Source organism: Notamacropus eugenii, chromosome 6, assembly GCF_028372415.1.
Source record: "Notamacropus eugenii isolate mMacEug1 chromosome 6, mMacEug1.pri_v2, whole genome shotgun sequence".
NCBI lineage: Eukaryota > Metazoa > Chordata > Mammalia > Diprotodontia > Macropodidae > Notamacropus > Notamacropus eugenii.
Window position 1 is genome coordinate 293030486 of NC_092877.1, and position 22281 is coordinate 293052766.

Below are 22281 nucleotides of genomic sequence, written 5' to 3' on the forward strand. Positions count from 1 at the left end.
TAGCCAAGTATTAGCGTTATTTTACAGATAAGAAAATTAAGTACAGAGAGATTAAATAACATGCCCATAGTCAGAGAACTGCGAAGTGTCAGACCTCATATTTGAGCCCAGATGTCCAAAATTCAGTGTTGTTCAAAATACACCCTAACAGATGGTTGGTTGGCTGCTATCCTTTGTTCTCAAAGAGGACCAAAATGACATTCCTGTGCCGAGTTAGTGTGTTTGATTGTGACTGATTGGACCAATACAGTGTTGTTCACATTCCACACCACCCCCTATAAACTCAAACACAACCAGGCCAAAATGATCAAGAAGGTCCATGTAACAATAATTTTAAATTGGTGAGATCAAGTTGAAATTTGACCAAAAGAAATGGCATTTGAGTTCGAGCTTGAATAATGGGTAAGATGTCAAGAGACATGAGAGCAATGGCACTCCAGGCATGAGCAAAGGCACAAGGCATCCACAGATGTTTTCTTGTAGATAAATAGCTTAGAATATTATATGTTCAAATGATTTAGCTCCTTCCAAGAAATTACCTAAGTTGTACTATTTGCTCACTCTCGTTGATCCTACCATTGCTAAAAATATCTTAGAAGCTCTTCTTTGGGAATTCCTTTCAGAGCTTCCAGTAAAATCTTTTTATTATCCTCAGTGATAAACATTTGAGGAGAGATTGGATTCCTGAAATAGTCAATAGTTATTCAGAACCAAGTTTATTAAGCAATTCAATTAATTCAGTAACTATTTATTAAGTCCCTTCTATATGCTAGACATTGTGGTGGTGTTGAGCATCAAAGACAAAAAAATAAAAATAATTCCAGCCCCCAAGAACCTTGAATTCTTTTTTTTTTTTTTTTGAGACTAGTTTTCCCTATCTCACCCAATCTGGAAGTGCAGCAGCTACTGACAAGCCCAAATCTGATTAACACAGGAAATTTAACCTATTCCATTTTTCCCACCTGAGCCAATTCAATCCTCTTTAGACTACCTGGTAGCCCTCCAATCTTGGAAGCTCATCACATCTGTGCCAGGCAGTACTGATATTTGCTTGATTTCAACCCCTTTTTCAGCTTGGAACTCCTGAACTCATGTGATCCATCAGCCTCAGTCTCCCCAGAAGCACGGACTACAGATGTGGTCACTATACTGGCAAAGAGCTTATATCTATGTATCTATAGGTATATAGATATATATATATAGACATACATATTATAAATACAAATATATTTTATATATATATATATATATATATATATACAAATATATATTGTATATAAATACAAAAAGAATTCTGAGAGTGAGAGACTCCAACAGTGTCTTAGCATCTGGAAACACTTAGGAGCTGCCCCTTAAGCTGAGCCTTGAATGAAAGGAGATACAGTTGTAGGTGAAGAGGAAGAATACTGCATGGTCCCACTAGGTAATTACTGTTTGGTAGCCCTCCCTCACTCAAAAAACAAAGTGAAGTGCAAGTCATGTCATCATTTCTCTGATGGCATGGTCTTCTTCGGCAATGAAGGACAAACACACATACTGTTTGGTATAAAAAATGAGATGTGACTAGAAACCCAAGGAGCCTGATTTTCCTGTAAACAAGGTATATGAAATGCCTCTGAAGAAATTTGAAAACAAAATTCCAAAATTTCAAATTTCCAGAAGAGGAATTTCTCCAAAATGCTTTAGGTAAATAACATCATTTGGTTCTCTATATAATGCATCATTTATTTTGTCTGCATAAAAATAATACTTTGGCATGCCAGTGGGGGAGGGGGGAAAGCAAGTCACCATAATGAAAAGTAATTTCATAACCATACTTTAAACCATACCATTCAATGTGAATGTATATGTAGAACCTACCTCAAATTACATGCCATCTTGGAGTGAGGGGAAGAGAGAGATGGGGAGAAAATTGGAAACTCAAAGTCTTATGGAAGTGAACATTAAAAATTTAAAATAAATTAATAACCACACCTTGAAGTTGCCACCCAAAACCTACAACTTTGGCATTTTACTTCTCATAAAATCACTGCATATTCACTTTAAATGACCATCCATCCAACTCACAGTTGGCATTCCATTAATATACATCTGAAGGGCTTTCCTCAGTTTGCTGCCATTGTACAACTTTGGAATAATCAAGAGTTCTTAACAGTGTTGGGACAAAGCTATGGGCTGGCATGAGCATGATAATTTCTGTGGGCACAGTCCTTGCAAGGGGCATGGTCACACAACCCTAAAAGTTATCTCCTGTATCTGCATAACTGTTGCTATCCCAGAGGTGTATGGTTTCATTGTGTGAAAGTTCCTGTCTACCAAATGGGCTACAGTAAGGGTGAAGAAATCCCAGTCCTACAGGACATGGGATCTTGGCATGTCAGTATACAGGGAGATGACAAAGCAACAAGAAGACCTGTCTATTCACCAGGAAGGAATATTTGAAGTCTCAATACCTCTGGTGCATGAATAACCTCCAAAGAGTAATTCTACAAAGTTTTAAATACTCTAATTGAAAACATGGGCTTGCAGCATTTAAAAATCATGTCTGAATCCCCAAGGTACACAGTGAAATGTGGCTTAGCTTGATTGATTTAATGCAGACAGCCGTCTTACAAGGGAGAAGTTCAAGGAAGTAGTTGGTTCTTGTCGGGTGTATTTACATACAGAGAGGGACACAGAGGATAGGGCTTCCCTTAAAGCCAAGAACACCTGGGTTCAGACCTTGCCTCTGACATATCCTGGATGGATGAGTGAGGACAAGTCACAATCTCTAGACCAGATAGAAAGAGGAACTATTCATCTGTATATGAGAATCCCTGCATGCCACATGTTATTGACTAAATTTAAAATGTAATATGTTTATGTTTTATTGTATTTTTATTTTTTCATTAAATATTTCCCAATTACATTTATTTGGACCCACTCGAGAGTTCTGTGGGCTGCATGCCAGCAGTAGACTTCATGTTTGACACATCTACCTAGAATCTCAGCACACATTTCTAAGACTATATAGAGCAAAGATAGACATGCATTGGGATAGTTCCCTCAACAAGGGTTCTCTGAACTAATGAAATCACAGGTCCTAGGATGTCATTAGACCTCAGTGGAAGATCTAAAACAATACTACTAATAATAAACTACCAAGAGAAGATTTCTTCACAGGAGATTTCTCACACATTGCTTTAGAGTTAATTCCTCAGACATCTGTGAATCCCTAGTGTTACCTCCCATGCTCTTCTGATGGCTAGAGCAATCCTTGGAAAAAAATTCAGATTCAAAAATCATTTTAAGAGGTGGTAAATAACTTATGGAAAGGGTGAAGAAAAATATGGTATTTACTTTTTATTGTCAGTTGTTTTATAATTGTTCATTATTAACAATAACTGACATTTCTCTAGCAAGTGAGTTTTTGGCTTTTTAAAAAAATATTACATACATTGTCTCATGTGGTCCTCCAAGTAATCTTGGAAGGTAAATTAGTACAGGGGTTATTAAGCCCATTTCACAGACAAGGAAACAGAGCCAGAAAAATTAAGAAACTTGATCAAAGACAAACCAACACCAATGGCACCTTTAGCACTTGTAGCCAAGTCTTTCCATTTAATTCTGTAATGCCCTTAGTAGTTTTGCCCTTCCCATTCCATTATAAAAAATAATGGATTGAAGTAGCAAAACCATCTATTTATTCTTCATTTTTTTTAATAAAAAAATCAAAGACTATTCCTTTTATCCAGGCCTCATCTTTACCATGTTTATATTATCAGGTTTTTGGTGTGAGAGGCAAAAAAAAAAAAAAAATTTGTCCTCACAGGAACCATTCCTTTCTGTAAACATCTTTGTTTTGCAAGCTGTCTGGACACCATTTAGACAGCGTTCCACTTTTCCAAGGCATTATCCGTGTCAAATCAAAGAAGGATTAGATAAAGGTTTCCAATTTTATAAGAATAAGCAATTGGTAAGTGCTATGATATGACTAGGAATAGGCTGTTGAGCTTAACAAGTCTTCTGTGGTATGTCTAAAGAATGACCTTTGCATACACTCAAACAATTATTAAGGGTTTTCTGTAGGAAGGTACTGTGGAATGGCTCTGGGATGGGGTCTGGAAAAAGGGTACAGGGAGATGAATAAAGTACACTCTCTAACCCCATGACATTTATAGTCTAGAGGTGTGAAACTAGTGAGTCAGAGAATCTTTTGAACATCCTTCACATTACTATCTCCTTTCTGGATGTCAATATATTTTAAAAAGCTAAGTCAGATCAAAGTCACAGCATAGGAGCTAAAGTAATGTTGAATTGTCTTTCTTTTTTATGTGGCACAGCAGATAGAGCGCAAGGTCTAGAGTCAGGAAGACTCATCTTCCAAAGTTCAAATCCAGCATCAGACACATAGTAGCTGGATGACTCTGGAAAAGTCACGTAGCCCGTTTACTTCAGTTTCCTCTTCTGTAAAATGAACTGGAGAAGGAAATGGCAAACTCCTCTACTACCTTTGCCAAGAGAACCTCAAATGGGGTCACAAAGAGTCAGATGTGACTGAAACAACTAAACAACTTCAAGACTTAAAAAAGAGAGAAAAAACCCAAAACAGTGAAGGTTGACTACCATGTAGAAGTGTTTCAAGGAAATGGAAGCTAGTCACAGCAGCAGACTATGTCTCTTTAAAGATCAACATGTGTATGTTCACCCTTCATTGCTGAAGAAGACCAGGTCATCAGAGAAATGATGAGATGACTTGCACTTGACTTTGTTTTGAGTGAGGGAGGGTTGTGCAGGTCACCAGCCTCACTTCTCCTCCAGAGCCATCTGAATCCACTCACCAGATATTCATCAGGATGAGTGGAGATGACCCAGGAGGAGGCAATTGAGGTTAAGTGACTTGCCCAAGGTCACACAGCTAGTGAGTGTCAAGTGTCTGAGGTGAGATTCGAACTCAGGTCCTTCCTGACTCCTACACTGGTGCTCTATCCAATGCACTACCTAGCTGCTCCAAGGATCAACATAGTAAGTACAAAGAAGGTCATCAGAATAAACTTGTCACTAGATGATTATTTGGCACCAGCCACCAATGAAACAATGAAAAGTACAAAGTATATTATTTACTGATGATAACCAAAACAGACTGTATATCCATTTTAATGAAATTAATAAATGCATAAAAGAAGGAAAGGGTGGAGAATATTGTATTGGGAGAGTAATAAACTAGTACAGTTTAAAGGAGTTCTGAGTACCTATAAGGCAGCTAGGTGGCTAGAATATCAGATCTGGAATCAAAAAGATGTGACTTGGAGTCTGGCCTCATACACTTACTGTGTGACCCCGAAGAAGCCCTTTAACATCCGTTTGCTAGAGTTTCCATATCTGTAAAATGAGGATAATAATACCACCTACCGGGGGGCAGAGCCAAGATGGCAGAGTAGAAAGATGCACATATGCTAGCTCTTCCCCCACAGACCATAAAATACCTGTAAAGAAAGACTCTCAACAAACTCTAGAGCAGCAGAAGCCACAGAACAACAGAGTGGAAGAGATTTCCAGCCCAGGGTGACCTGAAAGGCCAACAGGAAATGTCTGTCACACCAGACGCCGAGCAGAGCCTAGCCCAGCCTTGGCCACTCAGCATGGCTCTGGGAGGAGGATGAGAGCAGGCCTCTGGGGCGGAATCCCCAGTCGCAGTAGCAGTGGTTCAGAGATCCCTCAACCCACAGGTGACAAAGGTCAGTCACAGGGTTTTTTTAGCTGGCTGAGAAGGGGCTTCCCATAGCTCTGACCTCAGGTAGTGGCCACAGAGGCCACATCAGGCAGGTGGTGGCAGCAGCAGCAGCTTCCACAGCAACCCCTATAGCAGCCTGCATCCATTGTTGGATCGTAAAACCCCTGGGGGCACTGAGCAGCTGATTCTTACCTCAACCCTGTGTAGAGGTCCTGCCCCCACCTAATACTCCTGGGGGATTTGAGCAGCTGATCTTCATCTCACACTAAATGGCAGCCCTGCCCCTGCAGCTTTTCTGAATCTCAGCCCCCAGTGCTGGCTTGGTGGAACTGGAGGCGAGGTGGTTGTGAAGAGGAAACTTTATTACTCAGATTCCGAGCACAAAAATGTCTGCTTGCTCCCAGACCAGTGCACATGCTTGATTGTGCCACCTTGGAGGAACTGAGATCTTACAGACCCCCCCAGAGTATACTCTTAACAAAGGAACCAAAAGTCAAGTAACTGGTTGGGAAAATGCCCAAAAAAGGGGGAAAAACATAGGACTATAGAAGGTTACTTTCTTGATGAACAGATATCTTCTCCCATCCTTTCAGATGAGGAAGAACAGTGCTTACCATCAGGGAAAGACATAAAAGTGAAGGCTTCTGTGTCCCAAACACCCAAAATAAATATTCGGTGGTCTCAGGCCTGGAAGAGCTCAAAAAGGATGTTGAAAATCAAGTAAGAGAGGTGGAGGAAAAATTGGAAAGAAAAATGAGAGAGATGCAAGAAAAGCATGAAAAGCGGGTCAATAGGGCCAATGAGAAGAAGAATGCTTTAAAAAGCAGAATTAGCCAAATGGAAAAGGAGGTTCAAAAGATCACTGAAGAAAATAATTCTTTCAAAATTAGAATGGAACAGATGGAGGTTAATGACTTTATGAGAAACCAAGAAATCACAAAATGAAACTAAGAGAATAAAAAAAATGGAAGATAATGTGAAATATCTCACTGGAAAAACAACTGACCTGGAAAACAGATCCAGGAGAGGCAATTTAAAAATTATGGGACTACCTGAAAGCCATGACCAAAAAGAGCCTAGACATCATCTTTCATGAACTTATCAAGGAAAAGTGCCCTGATTTTCTAGAACCAGGGAGCAAAATAAATATTGAAAGAATCCACTGATCACCTCCTGAAAGAGATCCAAAAAAAGAAACTCCTAGGAACATTGTAACCAAATTCCAGAGTTACCTGGTCAAGGAGAAAATATTGCAAGCAGTTAGAAAGAAACAATTTGAGTATTGTGGAAATACAATCAGGATAACACAAGATCTAGCAACTTCTACATTAAGGGATCAAAGGCATGGAACATGATATTCCAGAAGTCAAAGGAACTAGGACTAAAACCAAGAATCACCTACCCAGCAAAACTAAGTATAATACTTCAGAGGAAAAAATGGTCTTTCAGTGAAATCGAGGACTTTCAAGCATTCTTGATGAAAAGACCAGAGCTGAAAAGAAAATGTGACTTTCAAACACAAGAATCAAGAGAAGCATGAAAAGGTAAACAGGAAAGAGAAATCATAAGAGACTTAAAACTGAACTGTTTACATTCCTACATGGAAAGACAATATTTGTAACTCTTGAAGTTTTTTCAGTATCTGGGTAGTTGGTGAGATTACACACACACACACACACACACACACACACACACACACATACACACATATACACACACAGACAGAGCACAGGGTGAGTTGAATAGAATGGGATCATATTTTAAAAAATGAAATTAAGGGGTGAGAGAGGAATATATTGGGAGGAAAAAGGGAGAAATGGAATGGGGAAAATTAGCTCTCATAAAAGAGGCAAATAAAAGACTTTTCAGTGGAGGGAAAAAGGAGGGAGGTAAGAGAGAAAACATGAAGCTTACTCTTATCACATTCGACTCAAGGAAGGAATAAAATGCACACTCATTTTGGTAAAAAAAAAAAAAAAAAAAGAAAAGAAAAAAGAAAAAGAACCAGGAAAATTAAGCTTTTGGTTCAATAATAGCACCTACCTCCCAAGTATTCTGAGTGAAATTTGACCAAAAGGTAAACTGAGGCAAATCACCATGCAAGATAACATTTAATAACAGGGCCATGGTGCCTGTCGATAAATAGGTCAATAGATTACCTCCATCCATGCCTAAGACCCTGACCAAAAGAACAGTTCTCTTTATACAGGTTTTGGTGACTATAGAACAAAAAATAGGTTAGATAATATCATGGAATTAAGATAACAGAATTGTTACAAAGCTAAAGCACAGGGAACAACATTATTGGTTGGAAGTTTAGTAATAGGGTCTGGCAACAACACCCTCACTCTCCTACCCTGGCTTCTTCTCTCACGAGACTAAGAAGTGCTCATTGTTTGAGTCCACTTCTGAGATAGCATCGGAGACTTTTGGACAGCAAACCAGACATCCTTGAAGGATAGCCTGATGGAGTAGAGACATTAGGCTGGACTGTTCACACACATTTCCCAAGGTTAGTTAAATTTCTTGAGGTAAGATGAGCTGGATTTTTAAACTTAACCCATCTCAGGCCTGCTGAATCTCTAAACCAAGTTCAGAGGTAAAGAGCTAGCACTTAAATGATTACAGGACAAAAGCAGTTACAGAACAAAATCGATTATTGCAAATAGGATCAATGAATAAATAAATTATGCAGGATCCATTTTAATCTTCTCACAGGATTACTGTGAGGGTCAAATGAGATAATAATTGTAAAGTACTGAACACAGTACCTGATTTATAGCAAATACTACATCAATGTGAACTATTTTTATCCTTACTACTATGATCAAAAATAAACCAGATAAGGTAGATGGGGCCAGCACACAAAAGGCTTTGAATGCCAAATTAAGGCATTTGAACTTTAGCTGAGAAGAACAAACTAATGAAGGTCCAGGTGGAAAAGCCAAATGCTATAGTATAAGAAGGACGGGAAGGAAAGACAGACAGAGAGCAGTTCCTATGAAAAGCTCTCTGGGAAAAGGACAACAACAGAAAGAAAGAAAAATCCCATGTTCACTAAAAAAATTCAAACAATATCATTTGGGGTAGCAAAAAACTAGGAACAAAAAGTAGGTGTTGATGCATTAGGGAATGGTTCAACAAATTGTGGCACATGAATGGAACTGCTGCACCATAAGAAAAAATGAACATTAATTCAGTGAAGCCTGGGAAGACTTAAATGAACTGATGCAGAAGGAAGTAAGAAGGACCAGGAAAAGTGATAACAATGTAATTGGTATGAGCAAAGAAATAAAAATAAACTGAAATTGTTCAATTGTAATGATCATACAATTGGCCTAGTGAAGTGTTCAGAAAACATGTGCCTTTTTCTTTCATTGCAACAAAGTCCAATGCAAGTCATGTCATCATTTCTCTGATGTCATGGTCTTTGAAAATGAAGGACAAACACAGACCTGTGAGTGGAGAGAGCTGCCTGAGTGGGGACCCAACCAGTCGGGTAAGTCAGCTCATTCGCTCCCTTCTGTCTCCCCACTTCCTTTTCCTACCCAAAGGAAGGTAAATTTGGATGGCCAGAAGATGTCCCGTTCACTTGGGGATTACTGACTAGATTTCTTTCTATCTCTCTTCCTTTTTTCCTTCCTTCCTTCCTTTCTTTCTTGTCTTTCCCAAAACCATAAACTCAGTGCACTCTGAAGCCCATACATTGAACAACAATAGGTCCCTGCCCAAACTCCACTTATTGGCTCTTTTTGGGACCTTCCTGACTCCAGAGTGATTATCAATAGTAACTGCTGCTCTTTCCCTCCCAACTTGATTTACTTGTTTTTTCTTTTGCTCATTAAAAAGGCTATTTCCTGATTACTTCTTAAAGAGACCTATTCACTGAATGGGCATTATTCTCACTCTAAGTGAGTACCTAAATAGGCCAAGGTCTCCCATTGCATCCTGGGCCTTCTCCAGTCATCCTGATGAGTATCTGGTCACTGGATCCAAATGGCCCAGGAGGGGAAAGTGAGGTCTGAATAGCCCTTCCTCACTCAAAACAAAGTCAAGTGTAAGTCATGTCATCATTTCTCTGATGTCATGGAAATAAAGGACAGGCTACTGAGTGACTAAAGAGATTTGGGTGCAGACTTTCCAGAACACATCTGCCAAGCCCAGAAAAATACCTGTAAAAAGTGGCTCTAAACAAAATCTGGAGCCACAGAACCCTCAGAATGACAGAGCGAAGCAAATCTCCAGTCCAAGACAGCCTGGAAGGTCACTGGAAAGTGTCTATTGCAACACGCAGGGGGCAGAGCGCAGTCCAGTGTGGGCCGTGCTGGCTCAGACAGGACCTGAGCAGACCTTGGGGAGAATGAATCTCTCACACCTGTGGTGGTTTTCAGACTTTCGGACCCCAAAATGCAGAGGACAAATTGGAAGGTTAGTGGAAAGAGCCTGTAGGACCAGTGTGGGAGAGTGGAGTGGTCTGGTCCCAGTCCCGGGGCAACAGAGGAGGAAGGGAAACCAAGGAACTCACAGCAGCCACAGCAGCAGCAGGGATGGAGACAGCAACTGTTTCTGGAGCTCTAGGCCCACAGAATGTGGGGGAATTGAGCAGCTGACATTACACGCCCCACCCCCACTGGAAGCAGAGATCCACCTTAACAAAGAGCTCAAGGGTCAAGTAAATAGCTAGGAAAATGAGCAAAAACCAGAAAAAGAATCAGAGTATATAGAATTTTACTTTGATGGCAAGGAAGACCAAAGCATGCAAAAAGAAGAAGATAAAGTCAAAGCTCCTTCATCAAAAGCCTCCAAGAAAAATATGAATTCATCTCAGGTCATGGAAGAGCTCAAAAATGATTTTGAAAATCAAGTAAGTGAAGGAGAGCAAAAATTGGCAAGAAAATCATGAAAAATGGTTCAACTGCTTGCTAAAGGAGACCCCAAAAAAATGCTGATGAAAATAACTCTTTAAAAAAATAGACTAACCCAAATAAAAAAAGAAATCCAAAAAATCAATGAGAAGAAGAATGCCCTAAAAAGTAGAATTGGTCAGATGGAAAAGGAGATCCAAAAACTCACTGAAGAAAATAATTCCTTAAAGGTTAGAATGGAGCAGGTGGAAGATAATGATTTTATGAAAAATCAAGAAATTATAAAACAAAGCCAAAGGAATGAAAAAATAGCAGACAATGTGAAATATCTCACTGGAAAAACAACTGACCTGGAAAATAGATCCAGGAAAGACAGTTAAAAAATCATGGGGCTACCTGAAAACCAGGATTGAAAAAAGAGCCTAGACATCAACTTTCATGAAATTATCAAAGAAAACTGTCCTAATATTCTAGAACCATAGGGTAAAATAGATATTCTAGAATCCATTGATCACCTCCTGAAAGAGTTCCCAAAAGAAAAACTCCTAGGAATACTGTAGCCAAATTCCAGAGTTCCCAGGTCAAGGAGAAACAATTCAGCCAGAAAGAAACAATTCCAGTATTGTGGAAATACAATCAGGATAACACAAGATCTAACAGTTTTTACATTAAGGGATCAAAGGGCTTGAAATATGATATTCCAGAAGCCAAAGGAGCTAGGATTAAAACCAAAAACCACCTACCCAGCAAAACTGAGCATAATACTTCAAGGGGAAAAATGGTCATTCAATGAAACAGAGGACTTTCAAGCATTCTTGATGAAAAGACCAGAGCTGAATAGAAAATTTGACTTTCAAACACAAGAACCAAGAGAAGCATGAAAAGGTAAACAGAAAAGAGAAATCATATGGGACTTACTAAAGTTGAACTGTTTACATTCCTACATGGAAAGATAATATTTGGAACTCCTGAGACTTTGCTCAGTATTTGAGTAGTTGGAAGCATTATATACATATAGACAGAGGGCACGGAGTGTGTTGAATAGGAAAGGATGATAGCTAAAAAAAATAATAAAATTAAGGGGTGAGAAAGGAGTATATTGGGAGGAGAAAGGGAGAAATGGAATGGGGCAAATTATCTTTCATGAAAGATGCAATAAAAAGTTTTTTCAATGGAGGGGAAAAGGGGGGAGGTGAGAGGGAAAAAGTGAAGCTTACTCTCTTTACATTTGGCTTCAGGAGGGAATAACATCTACACTCAATTTGGTAAGAAAATCTATCTTACACTCCAGGAAAGTAGGGGAGAAGGGAAGAAGTGGGGTGTGAGGGGTGATAGAACGGAGGGTAATTGGGAGGAGGTGGTAATTAGAAGAAAAAACTTTTGGAAAAGTTTTTACATGCAGCTGGAAAATTAGAAATACCAGTAATGGGATATAGAAATCTATCTTGCCCTACAGGAAAATAGAGGAGATGGGGATAAGGGAAGGGAGTGGTGTGATAGAAGGGAGGGCAGATTGGGAGAAGAGATATGTAGAATGTATGGTGTCTTGGGTGGGGGGAGGGAAGAGATGGGGAGAAAATTTGGAACTCAAAGTCTTGTGGAAATGAATGTTGAAAACTAAAATAAAAAAATAAATTAGAGAATAAAAAAAAAAGGAAGGATAAAACAGACAGGGAACCAGGGACAGGGAAAATTGCTTGTACTATTCAACACAGTTGATTTACTGTTCAGTTTTACCAAGCTGCTTTTGTCCTTTTTTTTTTAGTTCTTTGTTTAAAAATGAATGAGTCACTTCATAAAGAAGTGGGGAAAATTCATTAACAAATGTGATATAAAACCAAAATGTATCAATAAAAAATGAGATTTAAAAAAAAAAAAAAGACGGGATTTCAGTTGATTGAAAGCTCAGATGAGTCAATGGTATGATGTGACAACTAGAAAAAATAATGAGATCTTAATCTGCATCCTTGCATAGAGACAAAACTTGAAGCTGGAGGAAACTCCAAAACGAGTAAATATTTAAAGATTGAAATTGCCAAACCTAGGAGAATTGTCCATGTTGTGATGTCAGACAGAAAAGGAAGCAGCAAAGGAAACAACAAAAAGATCGCAGAAAAATCATGACAACTAGAATTATATAGATCCTAGAAATGGAGGGAAAAGAGAGTTTTGAGGAAGGAATGCTCAGTACTAAATGCTCTAGGGAATCAAGAAACATAAGGATTAAGAAAAAATCTCTCATTGGTCAACTGGAATTAATTTGTATTCAGTCAAAAGGTGGCACTTAAGAATATTCCAAATAAAATTTGGATTCAGTCAAAAGACCGAACTTAAGGTCAAGAAGGCCACATGTGGACTCAAGGGCACACAGGTTCCCCACCCCTAGTGTTATATCATAGAGTACATGAAAGCATGTACTCTAAAATAAGACAGGAAGGATAAACCAAAGCTAAATTAGGAAGGATTCTAAATACCAAACTGAGGAATTTGTGTGTTCGTCCTTTGTTGCTGAAGAAGACCATGCCATCAGAGAAATAATGACATGACTTGGACTTGACTTTGTTTTGAGTGAGGGAAGGCTGTGCAGGTCACCAACTTCACTTCTCCTCCAGAGATATCTGAATCCAGTGACCAGATATTCATCAGGATGACAGGAGATGAGCCAGAATGAGGCAACTGGGGTTAAGCGACTTGCCCAAGGTCACACAGCTAGTGAGTGTCAAGTGTTTGAGGTGAGATTTGAACTCAGGGCCTCCTGACTCCTGCACTGGTGCTCTATCCACTGCATTGATCACAGAAATAACAGAAGGACTCTGGAGCTTACTGGGTAGGGGACTGATATCAGACCTCTGCTTCCAGATAGTCACTTTGGCAGCTGTCTGAAGGATGGATTAGAGAATCAAAGAGACCAATCAGGAGGTTGTTGCAATACACTGGGTGACAAGTGAGAAGAGCCTGAAGAGAGGTATATGTATGAGTAGAAAGAAAGGACTGAATATGAGCCCAAAGTGGTTTAACTAGACACAATACAAGGAGAAAAGAAAACAATTACCTCCTTAGGCTCAGATACTGACAGAACATTATATTAATGTAGCCTAAAACCTGATTAATTTTCTTTAGGTAGTCACACCATTGACTCATACTGACCTTGCAGTTTATTAACTCTTGCAGGACCAGGGGTGGGGAACCAGTGGCCTCAACGTCGTCCCTCTAGGTCCTCAAGTGTGGCCCTTTGACTGAATCCAAAGTCACAAAACAAATTCCCTTAAAGAAAGGATTTGTTATGTAAAACTTGAATTCAATCAAAAGGCCACATCAAGGACCTAGAAAGCCTCAAGGCCACAGGTTCCCCACCCCTGCCCCAGACCTTTTTCATACGAACCGCTATGAAGCCAACTTCCTCCATATATACATACACTAAGCACTTGTAACGTTGGGAATGTATTTTTGCACTGTCTTTTATGTTTGGTATGGCCCTACTTATTTTTTTAGGGTTAAAATCAATATATACTATTAAGTGACAACTAACTTGACTCTTACTAAGGGAAGTCTTGGCAGACTGGATTGCGCACTTTCCAAGTATAATCAGCTTTAATATTCCATGCATTGAAGGTGACAGGTACTAAATGTTGAAAAGCAAAAAATATGAAGGATAATGAGAAGCAATCCCTTCATATTTTCCAGGTCAACTGAAGACCACTGGGGATGGATTGCCTGAAATGCAGTGCTCCAGTAACTAAAGGCTTTGCAAAATGAAATAAAATAACAAGTTTATGTGCATGGTTACGTAATAAATAATATGTTCAATCAATAACTGGAAAATATGTATGTATCAATATTTGTCTAGCCTCAGAAGGAAAAAAAATTCAAGATTTATTAAGAAATAAAAAGCTTAATTTTCACTGTTTTAAATAACTGCTCAACCTGAAAATTAAAACCCAGTATCTGATTTTCTAATCTGTTGAGCCTTCTCTTTGTGAAATGTTCTACTTTTAATGGCTTTCATTAAAGCTCAGCAATAACCAGATCTTCTAAATATATACACCAAACTGTATAAAATGCTGTGCTTAAAACCCACTGGAAAACAGTTTAAATCAAAATCATATCGCAGGCTATTCAGTGTGGATTCTGTTTGTCCTCAGTATCTAAGTTATTACTTACCTCACTGCCTCTTATCAAATTGGGCCCATAGGGAAGTGTATTAACTCTTTCAGGATACTTAATTGTCGTAACTGACAAAACTCATAAGCGCACCATTAGATGCCACATATTAGATTTGATTTCTACACAATAAATACTAGAGTTTCACTAGAATAGAATGAAATGACATTAAACATCAAGGTGAGTCTGCCATGCAAAATGCAAGTGTTAGTAAGGAAAGGTGACCCCTGACTCCCCAAATCCCAGAAGATAGGCCAAAATTTCTTACTCTTACTAGGATTTAGGGTCCTTCATAGACCAAATATTCATCAACTCCAGACACATCAAAAACCATGAATAGATTGCACACTTCATGAATAATCTCACACACTAAAATGACCCCACCTCCATATTCCTACCCAGCAGGTATGATTTGCTCTAGTCCCATAGGATCACAGATAAAGAGCTAGCTGGGAACTCAAAGGTCACCTAGTCCAAAATCTAAATTTTTCACTGAGAAACTGAGGCCCAGAGAAATTAAGTGACTAGTCCAAGGTCACACATATAGTAGGATTTGAAATCAGGCACTGTGACTCAAGAACCAGTGCACCTTCTACTGTACTACAATGCTTCTTCAGACATCTTTTCTATAAAGTCCTTGCTGAACAATAGAGCCCAAAGTGATCTCTTGATCCTCTATGTTCCATTGCATTCATATCTCAAATTCTAACTGTCCTGTTTGTCATAAATTTACATCATGTTTGTCCTATAACTAAACACTATGTGTTTTTCTTCTCTCAATAAAGTTGTAAGTACTCAAATATTAATTCATTGTCATTGATTGGCATTAAAAAAAACCTCATTATTAAATAGATTCGCCTAAAGAATCAGCATGGACCTGAAAATTGTGCAATACTAAAGATGCCAGTATAGTCAATGAAAATCAATTATTTGGGGGCTTTTGCTAAAATAGCTGAGATGAAATTAGACCTAAATATAGCGCTCCCCTCCACTATCTCAAAGTAGCAAAAAATGCACCAATAAAGAAGATAACCGACAAAGCAGGAAAAGGACTCATTACAAGGCAAAAAAAGTAGTGCATATGCTAAAAAGAAATTTTAAAAGATGATTCAAGATGCTGAATAAATACTGTGGAACAAAAGATATTTAAATTTAAAACAAAGCAGATTGAAAAACACCACCACTATAAAAATTATAAATGAACAACTGTGAGAATCTCTAGAGGAGTTCAGAAGATCAATAAAAGAAATAAAGATGGAATTTTGTGCACTGAGAAGTAAAAAAGATTTTAAAAGATAAGGGCTAACTTTAAAAAGTAATTAAGAATACTCCAAAACAGTAGAATCAGAAGAGGAAGAAATCTCAAAGGTTACCTAGTCTTACCCTCTCTTTTATAGTTCAGGAAACTGAAGCTCAGGAAGATTAAATTATTTTTCCAGTGTCACACAGGTACTAAGTTAAGTGTTAAAGGCAGGACTTGAATTCAGGTCCTTTGACTCTAGGTACAGTACTCTTTTCATTGTGTCATGTTGCTTTCCTGAAGAGATTTGTCTATATGAAACTCAAAAAATGGAGAAGGGGTGGGGGAATGTCACAGATTGCTATGAGAAAAGAAAAGCTCGAAAAACACCCACTATCTCTAAAAACCATGATAACTGACCTTTTAAGTTGCAATACACCAAACATTAAGAATCACCGATCTCCCAGGAAAACAATAAATAAATTAAAATCCTGAATACATTATTTCTCAAAATCATACAAGAAAATTGACCAGAAGTCAAAGTTTGGCTAGAATTTATGGATCATTACCTGAGAAGCTCCAAGCTTAACTCACCCAGAAATATGATGGTCAAGCTCTAAAACAGGCCTGTACAACATATGGCAGTTAGCCTGCCAAAGCAGCCCATAGGCAGTATGTGCAGGCCTATTTTACATACTCTACATTTTCCCAAGATGCCTGAAATCCTTTCACAGGCTAAGTTGACTGTTGTGCAGGCCTGCTCCAGGACTTCACCTTTAGACAAACCCTGCAAGTCTCCTGGAAGATATCTTTTATATCCAATAACAAATGAGTAAGAGTCACAGAAAAAAATATTCCTTATCCAGAAAAAATGAAAGAATATATTAGAATGTGATAGTACAAAAAGCATAAAGGCAGTTTTTATCACAAATAATATATCCTGAAAAGTGAAATTTAACCACCAATGAAAAAAGATGAACTTTCAGCAAATGGGAGGAATTTGAATAATCTCTTCTGAATAACTCAGAGATGGCATGCAAATCCACTAATTTTTAAAATATCTTAGGGTAAATAAAGCCATGTAGCAAGTAAGATTAAATTCTTAAATCCATGTAAATCTAAGTCAAATACTTTCGTACATTAACCTTTTCTGGGGACCAGAGAGATAAAAATCAGAGGGCATGAGTGGAATTCACTAAGAGCTTGGGGTTGGGGGGGAGGGGACATTAAAGAAAAGCATCCAAGAGAAAGAAAGGAAAGGTATAGAAAAAAGGGTTAAATTATTACTTCTTGTAAATGAAAGAGACCCAAACAAATAGGTGAATAAATAAGGAAAAAGTGTGGGGAATCCAGAAACACACTAATGCTAAAGATAAGTAAAGAACAAAACAAGGGAATTCCCATTTATAAATCTCACCTTATCTGAGAACAAAGAGATCATTTATGGTAAAGCTAATGAAACTGAAAAAAAGAATTATCTTTGAGACTAAATAAGACTTGGGTAGGAATAAAAATCAATGGGCTCATTGATATGGAGAAGAAGAACATTGGAGATTGTCTGGAACAAAAATGTCATTTTCCAGGGGTGATATGGGACCCAGAGTGGCAAGATACACAGACAGTAAAAAATAGAGGTTAGATTTAGCACTGAACTATTTACCCCAAATCCAATACTCTTTCCATAAACTCATACTCCATAAATTTTAAATTAACATCACTGGAAGTAATCACATGAAATCTTTTGAAATGAGAAAATAGTATGTAGGAACTGGAGGGATCTGGAGATATACATCCAACTGACCTGAGTAAATATAGTTGGGGTGGGGTAAAGGGACAGGGTAATAATTTTATTTTGGATATATTACCTTTCCTGGGAAGAGCAGGGAGATAAAATTTGGGAGTAAAGTCTTGTAGGAGAATGGGCACCATATTATACCTACGAACCTAGGATGACATAGGGGCTTTATAGTAGGTTTCATCTTGGGAGAAAGGGAAGAAAGGTCATTTCTCTCAGAAGTAAATAAACTTCTTTAGCTCCCTGCTCCAGAACTTGGAGATTGTTTCTGAAGACTTCTGGCTCAAGGGTCATGTGAAAGTGGTTGAAGGAAGGATAAGATTTAGAGTAATGACATAGCTAACCCCAAGATGTAAAAGTGGTGAATAGGAGGTTCTAGATTTTTTCAAGATCCCCCCTAAAGGTGAACAAAAATCTCTATCTCCTTTATGAATATTTCTGAGAATGGAAATCCACAGAAGGAAGGTCCTTCAGAGACATCTAAGGAAATATTTGGAGCAATTCATAATCATACTCTTAAAGTTCTTAGATGGTCCTAGAAGTTTAGGGCCTGTCTTCCAAGAAACTTCATTTTTTTGAGGGTCAAACAAGAGAATAAAGGATAATTAAGTGCAAAGTCAATAAATGGGACATTAAACTAATGCATAAAGCATATCAATAGAAAAAGTAAAATAACATAATTAGATGCTGAAAAGGCCTTTAAGAAAATACAGCATTGCTTTATGTCTAAAAATACAATAATAATAACCCTAGGCATACGTAAAGATTTGATGAAAGAATCCACAGACTTAATAATTATGATCTTTAATACAAATGTCCTAAATTTGCCAATAAAATGAAAAAGAATAGCAAAATGGGTAAGAAAACAGAACTCAAAATTTCCCACATATTAGAAAGACAGTTTTTTAAAGAAAGTGAATACGCAGGTTTTCCAATTATGATTTTGGATGAGATGTTAAAAATAAGTACTATCAAGAGACTCAAGATATTATTTAATAATAAAGTATTATTAAATAGATCCTATATCATTCTAAAAAAAAGCTAATCAAGATGCAAAATGACATTGACAGTAAGACCATAATTGTAGGTGACTAACATTTTTTGTTTATACCTATAAAAATGTAACAGAAAAAAAAGAAGGAAAATATGGATCTGAAGATTTGAAAAAATTAGGTTCGAAATGCCTGTGGTAATTTCTGAATGAGACCCACGTGTGTGTATGTACATATACATATGTATAAATATTGTACATGCATCTATATGGATATGTACACATACATATGTGCATATATTTAGCATCACATGGTGTCTTTACCAAAAGTAATCATATGTTAAGATACAAAGAAATCATACATAAATTTAGAAAGGCAAAATTATTAAATATATTTATAGATTATAATGCAATAGAAATTATAACCCATAAAAGACATATAAACAAGCAAACTAAATGGAAACCAAGGAAAGTTTGAATAATGAGTAAGTCAAGAAAAATATTAAAAAATTTTCAAGAGAATCATAATGAGATAAGATCCAGAATAAATAGAATTTAGCCAAACAGTTTTCAGAGAAATTTATCTTTCTGAAAACATTAATGAAATAAAAAGAGAAAGCTAATAAATTGACCGTGCATTTTTAAATAGAAAAATCAATTAACCTTAAAATAAGCACAAAAAATTTTTTTGAAAATAAAGAACAAAGTTGAAAATAAAATCTACTGAATTATGCAAGAAAAGTTATTAAACATTTCAGCTGAATGATCCTACTACTGAATTTATACTCTCAAGGATGTCAATCAATGATAGGAATGTCCCATTAATATCAAAATATTCAAAATAGAACTATTTGCTGGAAACAAAATGTGTTTCTACTTATTGGGGAATGACTGTGGTATATAAATGAAATGGAATATTCTTGTGCTACATATGAGGCATAGCAAATATGGTACAGAACACAGAAAGGAGAATCAAGAATAACATATACAACGACAATAATGTTAACAAAGATGACACTAAAATACCAGAGATTTAAGTGTGCAACTAGATGGCACAATGGATAGAGCACTGGGTGTGGAGTAAGGAGGACTTGAGGTTCAAATCCAGCCTCAGACACTTACTAGCTGTGTGACTCTGGGCAAGTCACTTAACCCTATCTGCTCAGTTTCCTCAACTGTAAAATAAGCTGGAGAAAGAAATGGCAAAGCGCTCCAGTATCTTTGCCAAGAAAACCTCAAATGGAGTCACGAAACATTAGACACAATAAACCACCACACAGCAACAACAAATAATGGTCAATGCTGGCTCCAGATGGCCTAGTTAAAATACTTCCTTCCTTTCTGTTAAGAAATGGAAAATATAAAGACTGAAAATTGTTGTCTTTCAATCCTTTCAATCACAACTACTGTATTAGATGATTTTACTTAATTGTTCTTGTTATGGGAACCAGGGTGCCTATTTATCACCAATTAATGTGTTCAAATAAAATATATCAATAAAAATATAATAATTTTTAAGGAAAAGGAAAATTCTAATAAAATTCTATTTCATTCCCTTGTAATGTTATGGCAATAAGCTAGAGTTATTGCTACCATGGCAAAAAGCTCTGATGAAATCTGTCAAACTGGAAGAAATGACTCCTGATCATTTCTCCTTCTTGTTCAGAAATCTGCTTAAGTACAGCCAGGTTCATGACCAGAAACTTAGCCATAAGGTGCTGAATTCTTTAAAGTTCTATTCTGATGTCTCCCTGTACGGGAGTACTGGTCCTGAGAACTTAGAGAGTATACCAGCAGAGTACAATTTCTGATACTTCCTACCAAACTGGAAAGGGTTGAATAGGGGCTCATTGAAGGATTATTATGCAAGGAACTGCCTAGTTAAGTGCAGAAGAGACATCTTCTCAAGTCTTGAACAAATGGTTTTTATTTTATTCATTCATTTGTTTGCTTGTGTTTTTTTTTTTTTGCCTTAGTATCTCATTAAGTAACTCATTAAGAAGAGTTCTGATCTGCATGAGAAAAGTACCTGATTTCATGAAATCTTGCTTCTTCTGAAATTCAGAGGAGGCTGTCGATTGTAATGTTATAGGCAACACTAAGAATCTTTCTACCTTGCCTTATGAAATTTTTAGAAAGTAGCCAATAACTGAAATGAAGGAGTACAGGTATCCAATAACTCCACAAAGAACTATGCAAATGTAAAAACAGAAACAAAAATTGACTTTCCTCAGGATACTTAAAGGATTTAATTTTCTACATAGGGACCGTTTGGTAAATATAACCTATGGAGGGATTAACTTTTATTTCATTTAGAGGCTGGTATGTAGCACCACTAAAAGTACAGAGATAAAGCTAGAAGAAATAAATGGGAGAGCTCAAAATTGAGTTTTCTTTATGAGAGAGGGCAGAAAATGAATAGGACAAGTAAGTAAGGGGGTATATCAAAGGAAAGATGGTACAAGACTCTGAAAGGACATTATATATATCCAGATTTAATAGAAAGACAAGTTTGCCATTGGAAAGATACACATAATAGCTTTCAGAAGTCTATCTACGAGGATAGTCCAGAGTGAAACCAAGCAAACCCAACAAGCATAAAGCTTTGAGAGAACAAGATCTGGGTTATTTTAGAAGGGGGCAGGGGAAGGGGGAAGGAAAGTGGGGAAGGAAAAAAAATGAAAGAGGAAAGGAAAAGATAAGGAAAAAAGGAAGGAAAGGGGGAAGGAAATGGGGAGGATGGAAGCACTGATATAGCACCAGGCATTCTGCTAAATGCTTTCTTATTTGCTCCTCACAACTCTGAAGTATACTTCAAGATTCTCTCCATTTTACAGTTGAGAAGACATGATGGTGACTTGCCCAAGTCACACAGTTAAGTCAGCGTCTGAAGCTGCATTTGAACTCAGGTCTTCCTGACTCCAGCACTCTGTGTACTATGGCATTACCTAGCTGCCTCAAGGTTGTTGTTGTTGTGTTTGTCCTTTGATCTGCGAAGTTTGGATTCAGTCAAAAGGCCACATTTGAGGACCTAGAAGTCTACATGTGGGCTCAAGGTCCCAGATCCTCCCTATCACCATCCTAAAGTTAGCCAGTTGTCAACCTTTGGCCAACCTTATCTTTTCTGTATGCGTACTCCAAACCATAGCTTGAAACTTTAATTCCTAAGGCAAGCATCACAAATTACATTTGGGGCAAATGGCATGAAATCACCCTCAACAGGGGAAGAGGGAGTAGACAAGACCCAGAACTTTACACGTTACACAGAGTCAGACCTCCCAGGACTACATAATGGCACTAGTGTGGAAGAGAAGGGTTCACTCCTGATCATCATATGGGAGCTTCCTATTTTAATTGGTTATCCTTGCTAAATAACAAGCCCTGTTATGTCTATGCTGCAGAAGAACTGAAAGTACTTATCAGAGTTTTGCGGCCAAGTCCTTTGGCCACCCCCATCCAAGTTAGAGCTCTGCTTGTGCTGGAGAGTTTTTATCCGTCTTCACCAGCAAGTCAGCC

The 22281-nt window shown here is 37.6% G+C and overlaps 1 protein-coding gene across 5 annotated transcripts in view; it reads right to left on the reverse strand.

Annotated features, from left to right (window-relative positions):
* Positions 1-22281, reverse strand: part of EPSTI1 (epithelial stromal interaction 1) — a 112370-nt gene that overhangs the window by 20579 nt on the left and 69510 nt on the right. Inside the window, exon 10 of one of the 5 annotated variants that reach the window (XM_072617151.1) lies at positions 1310-22280. The exons of the other annotated variants lie outside the window; for them this stretch is intronic. Coding sequence (XP_072473252.1) covers positions 22227-22280 — 54 coding nt within the window. The 3' untranslated portion in view covers positions 1310-22226. Of the gene's footprint in view, positions 1-1309; position 22281 lie in introns of those variants that run through there. 5 annotated transcript variants of the gene reach the window in all.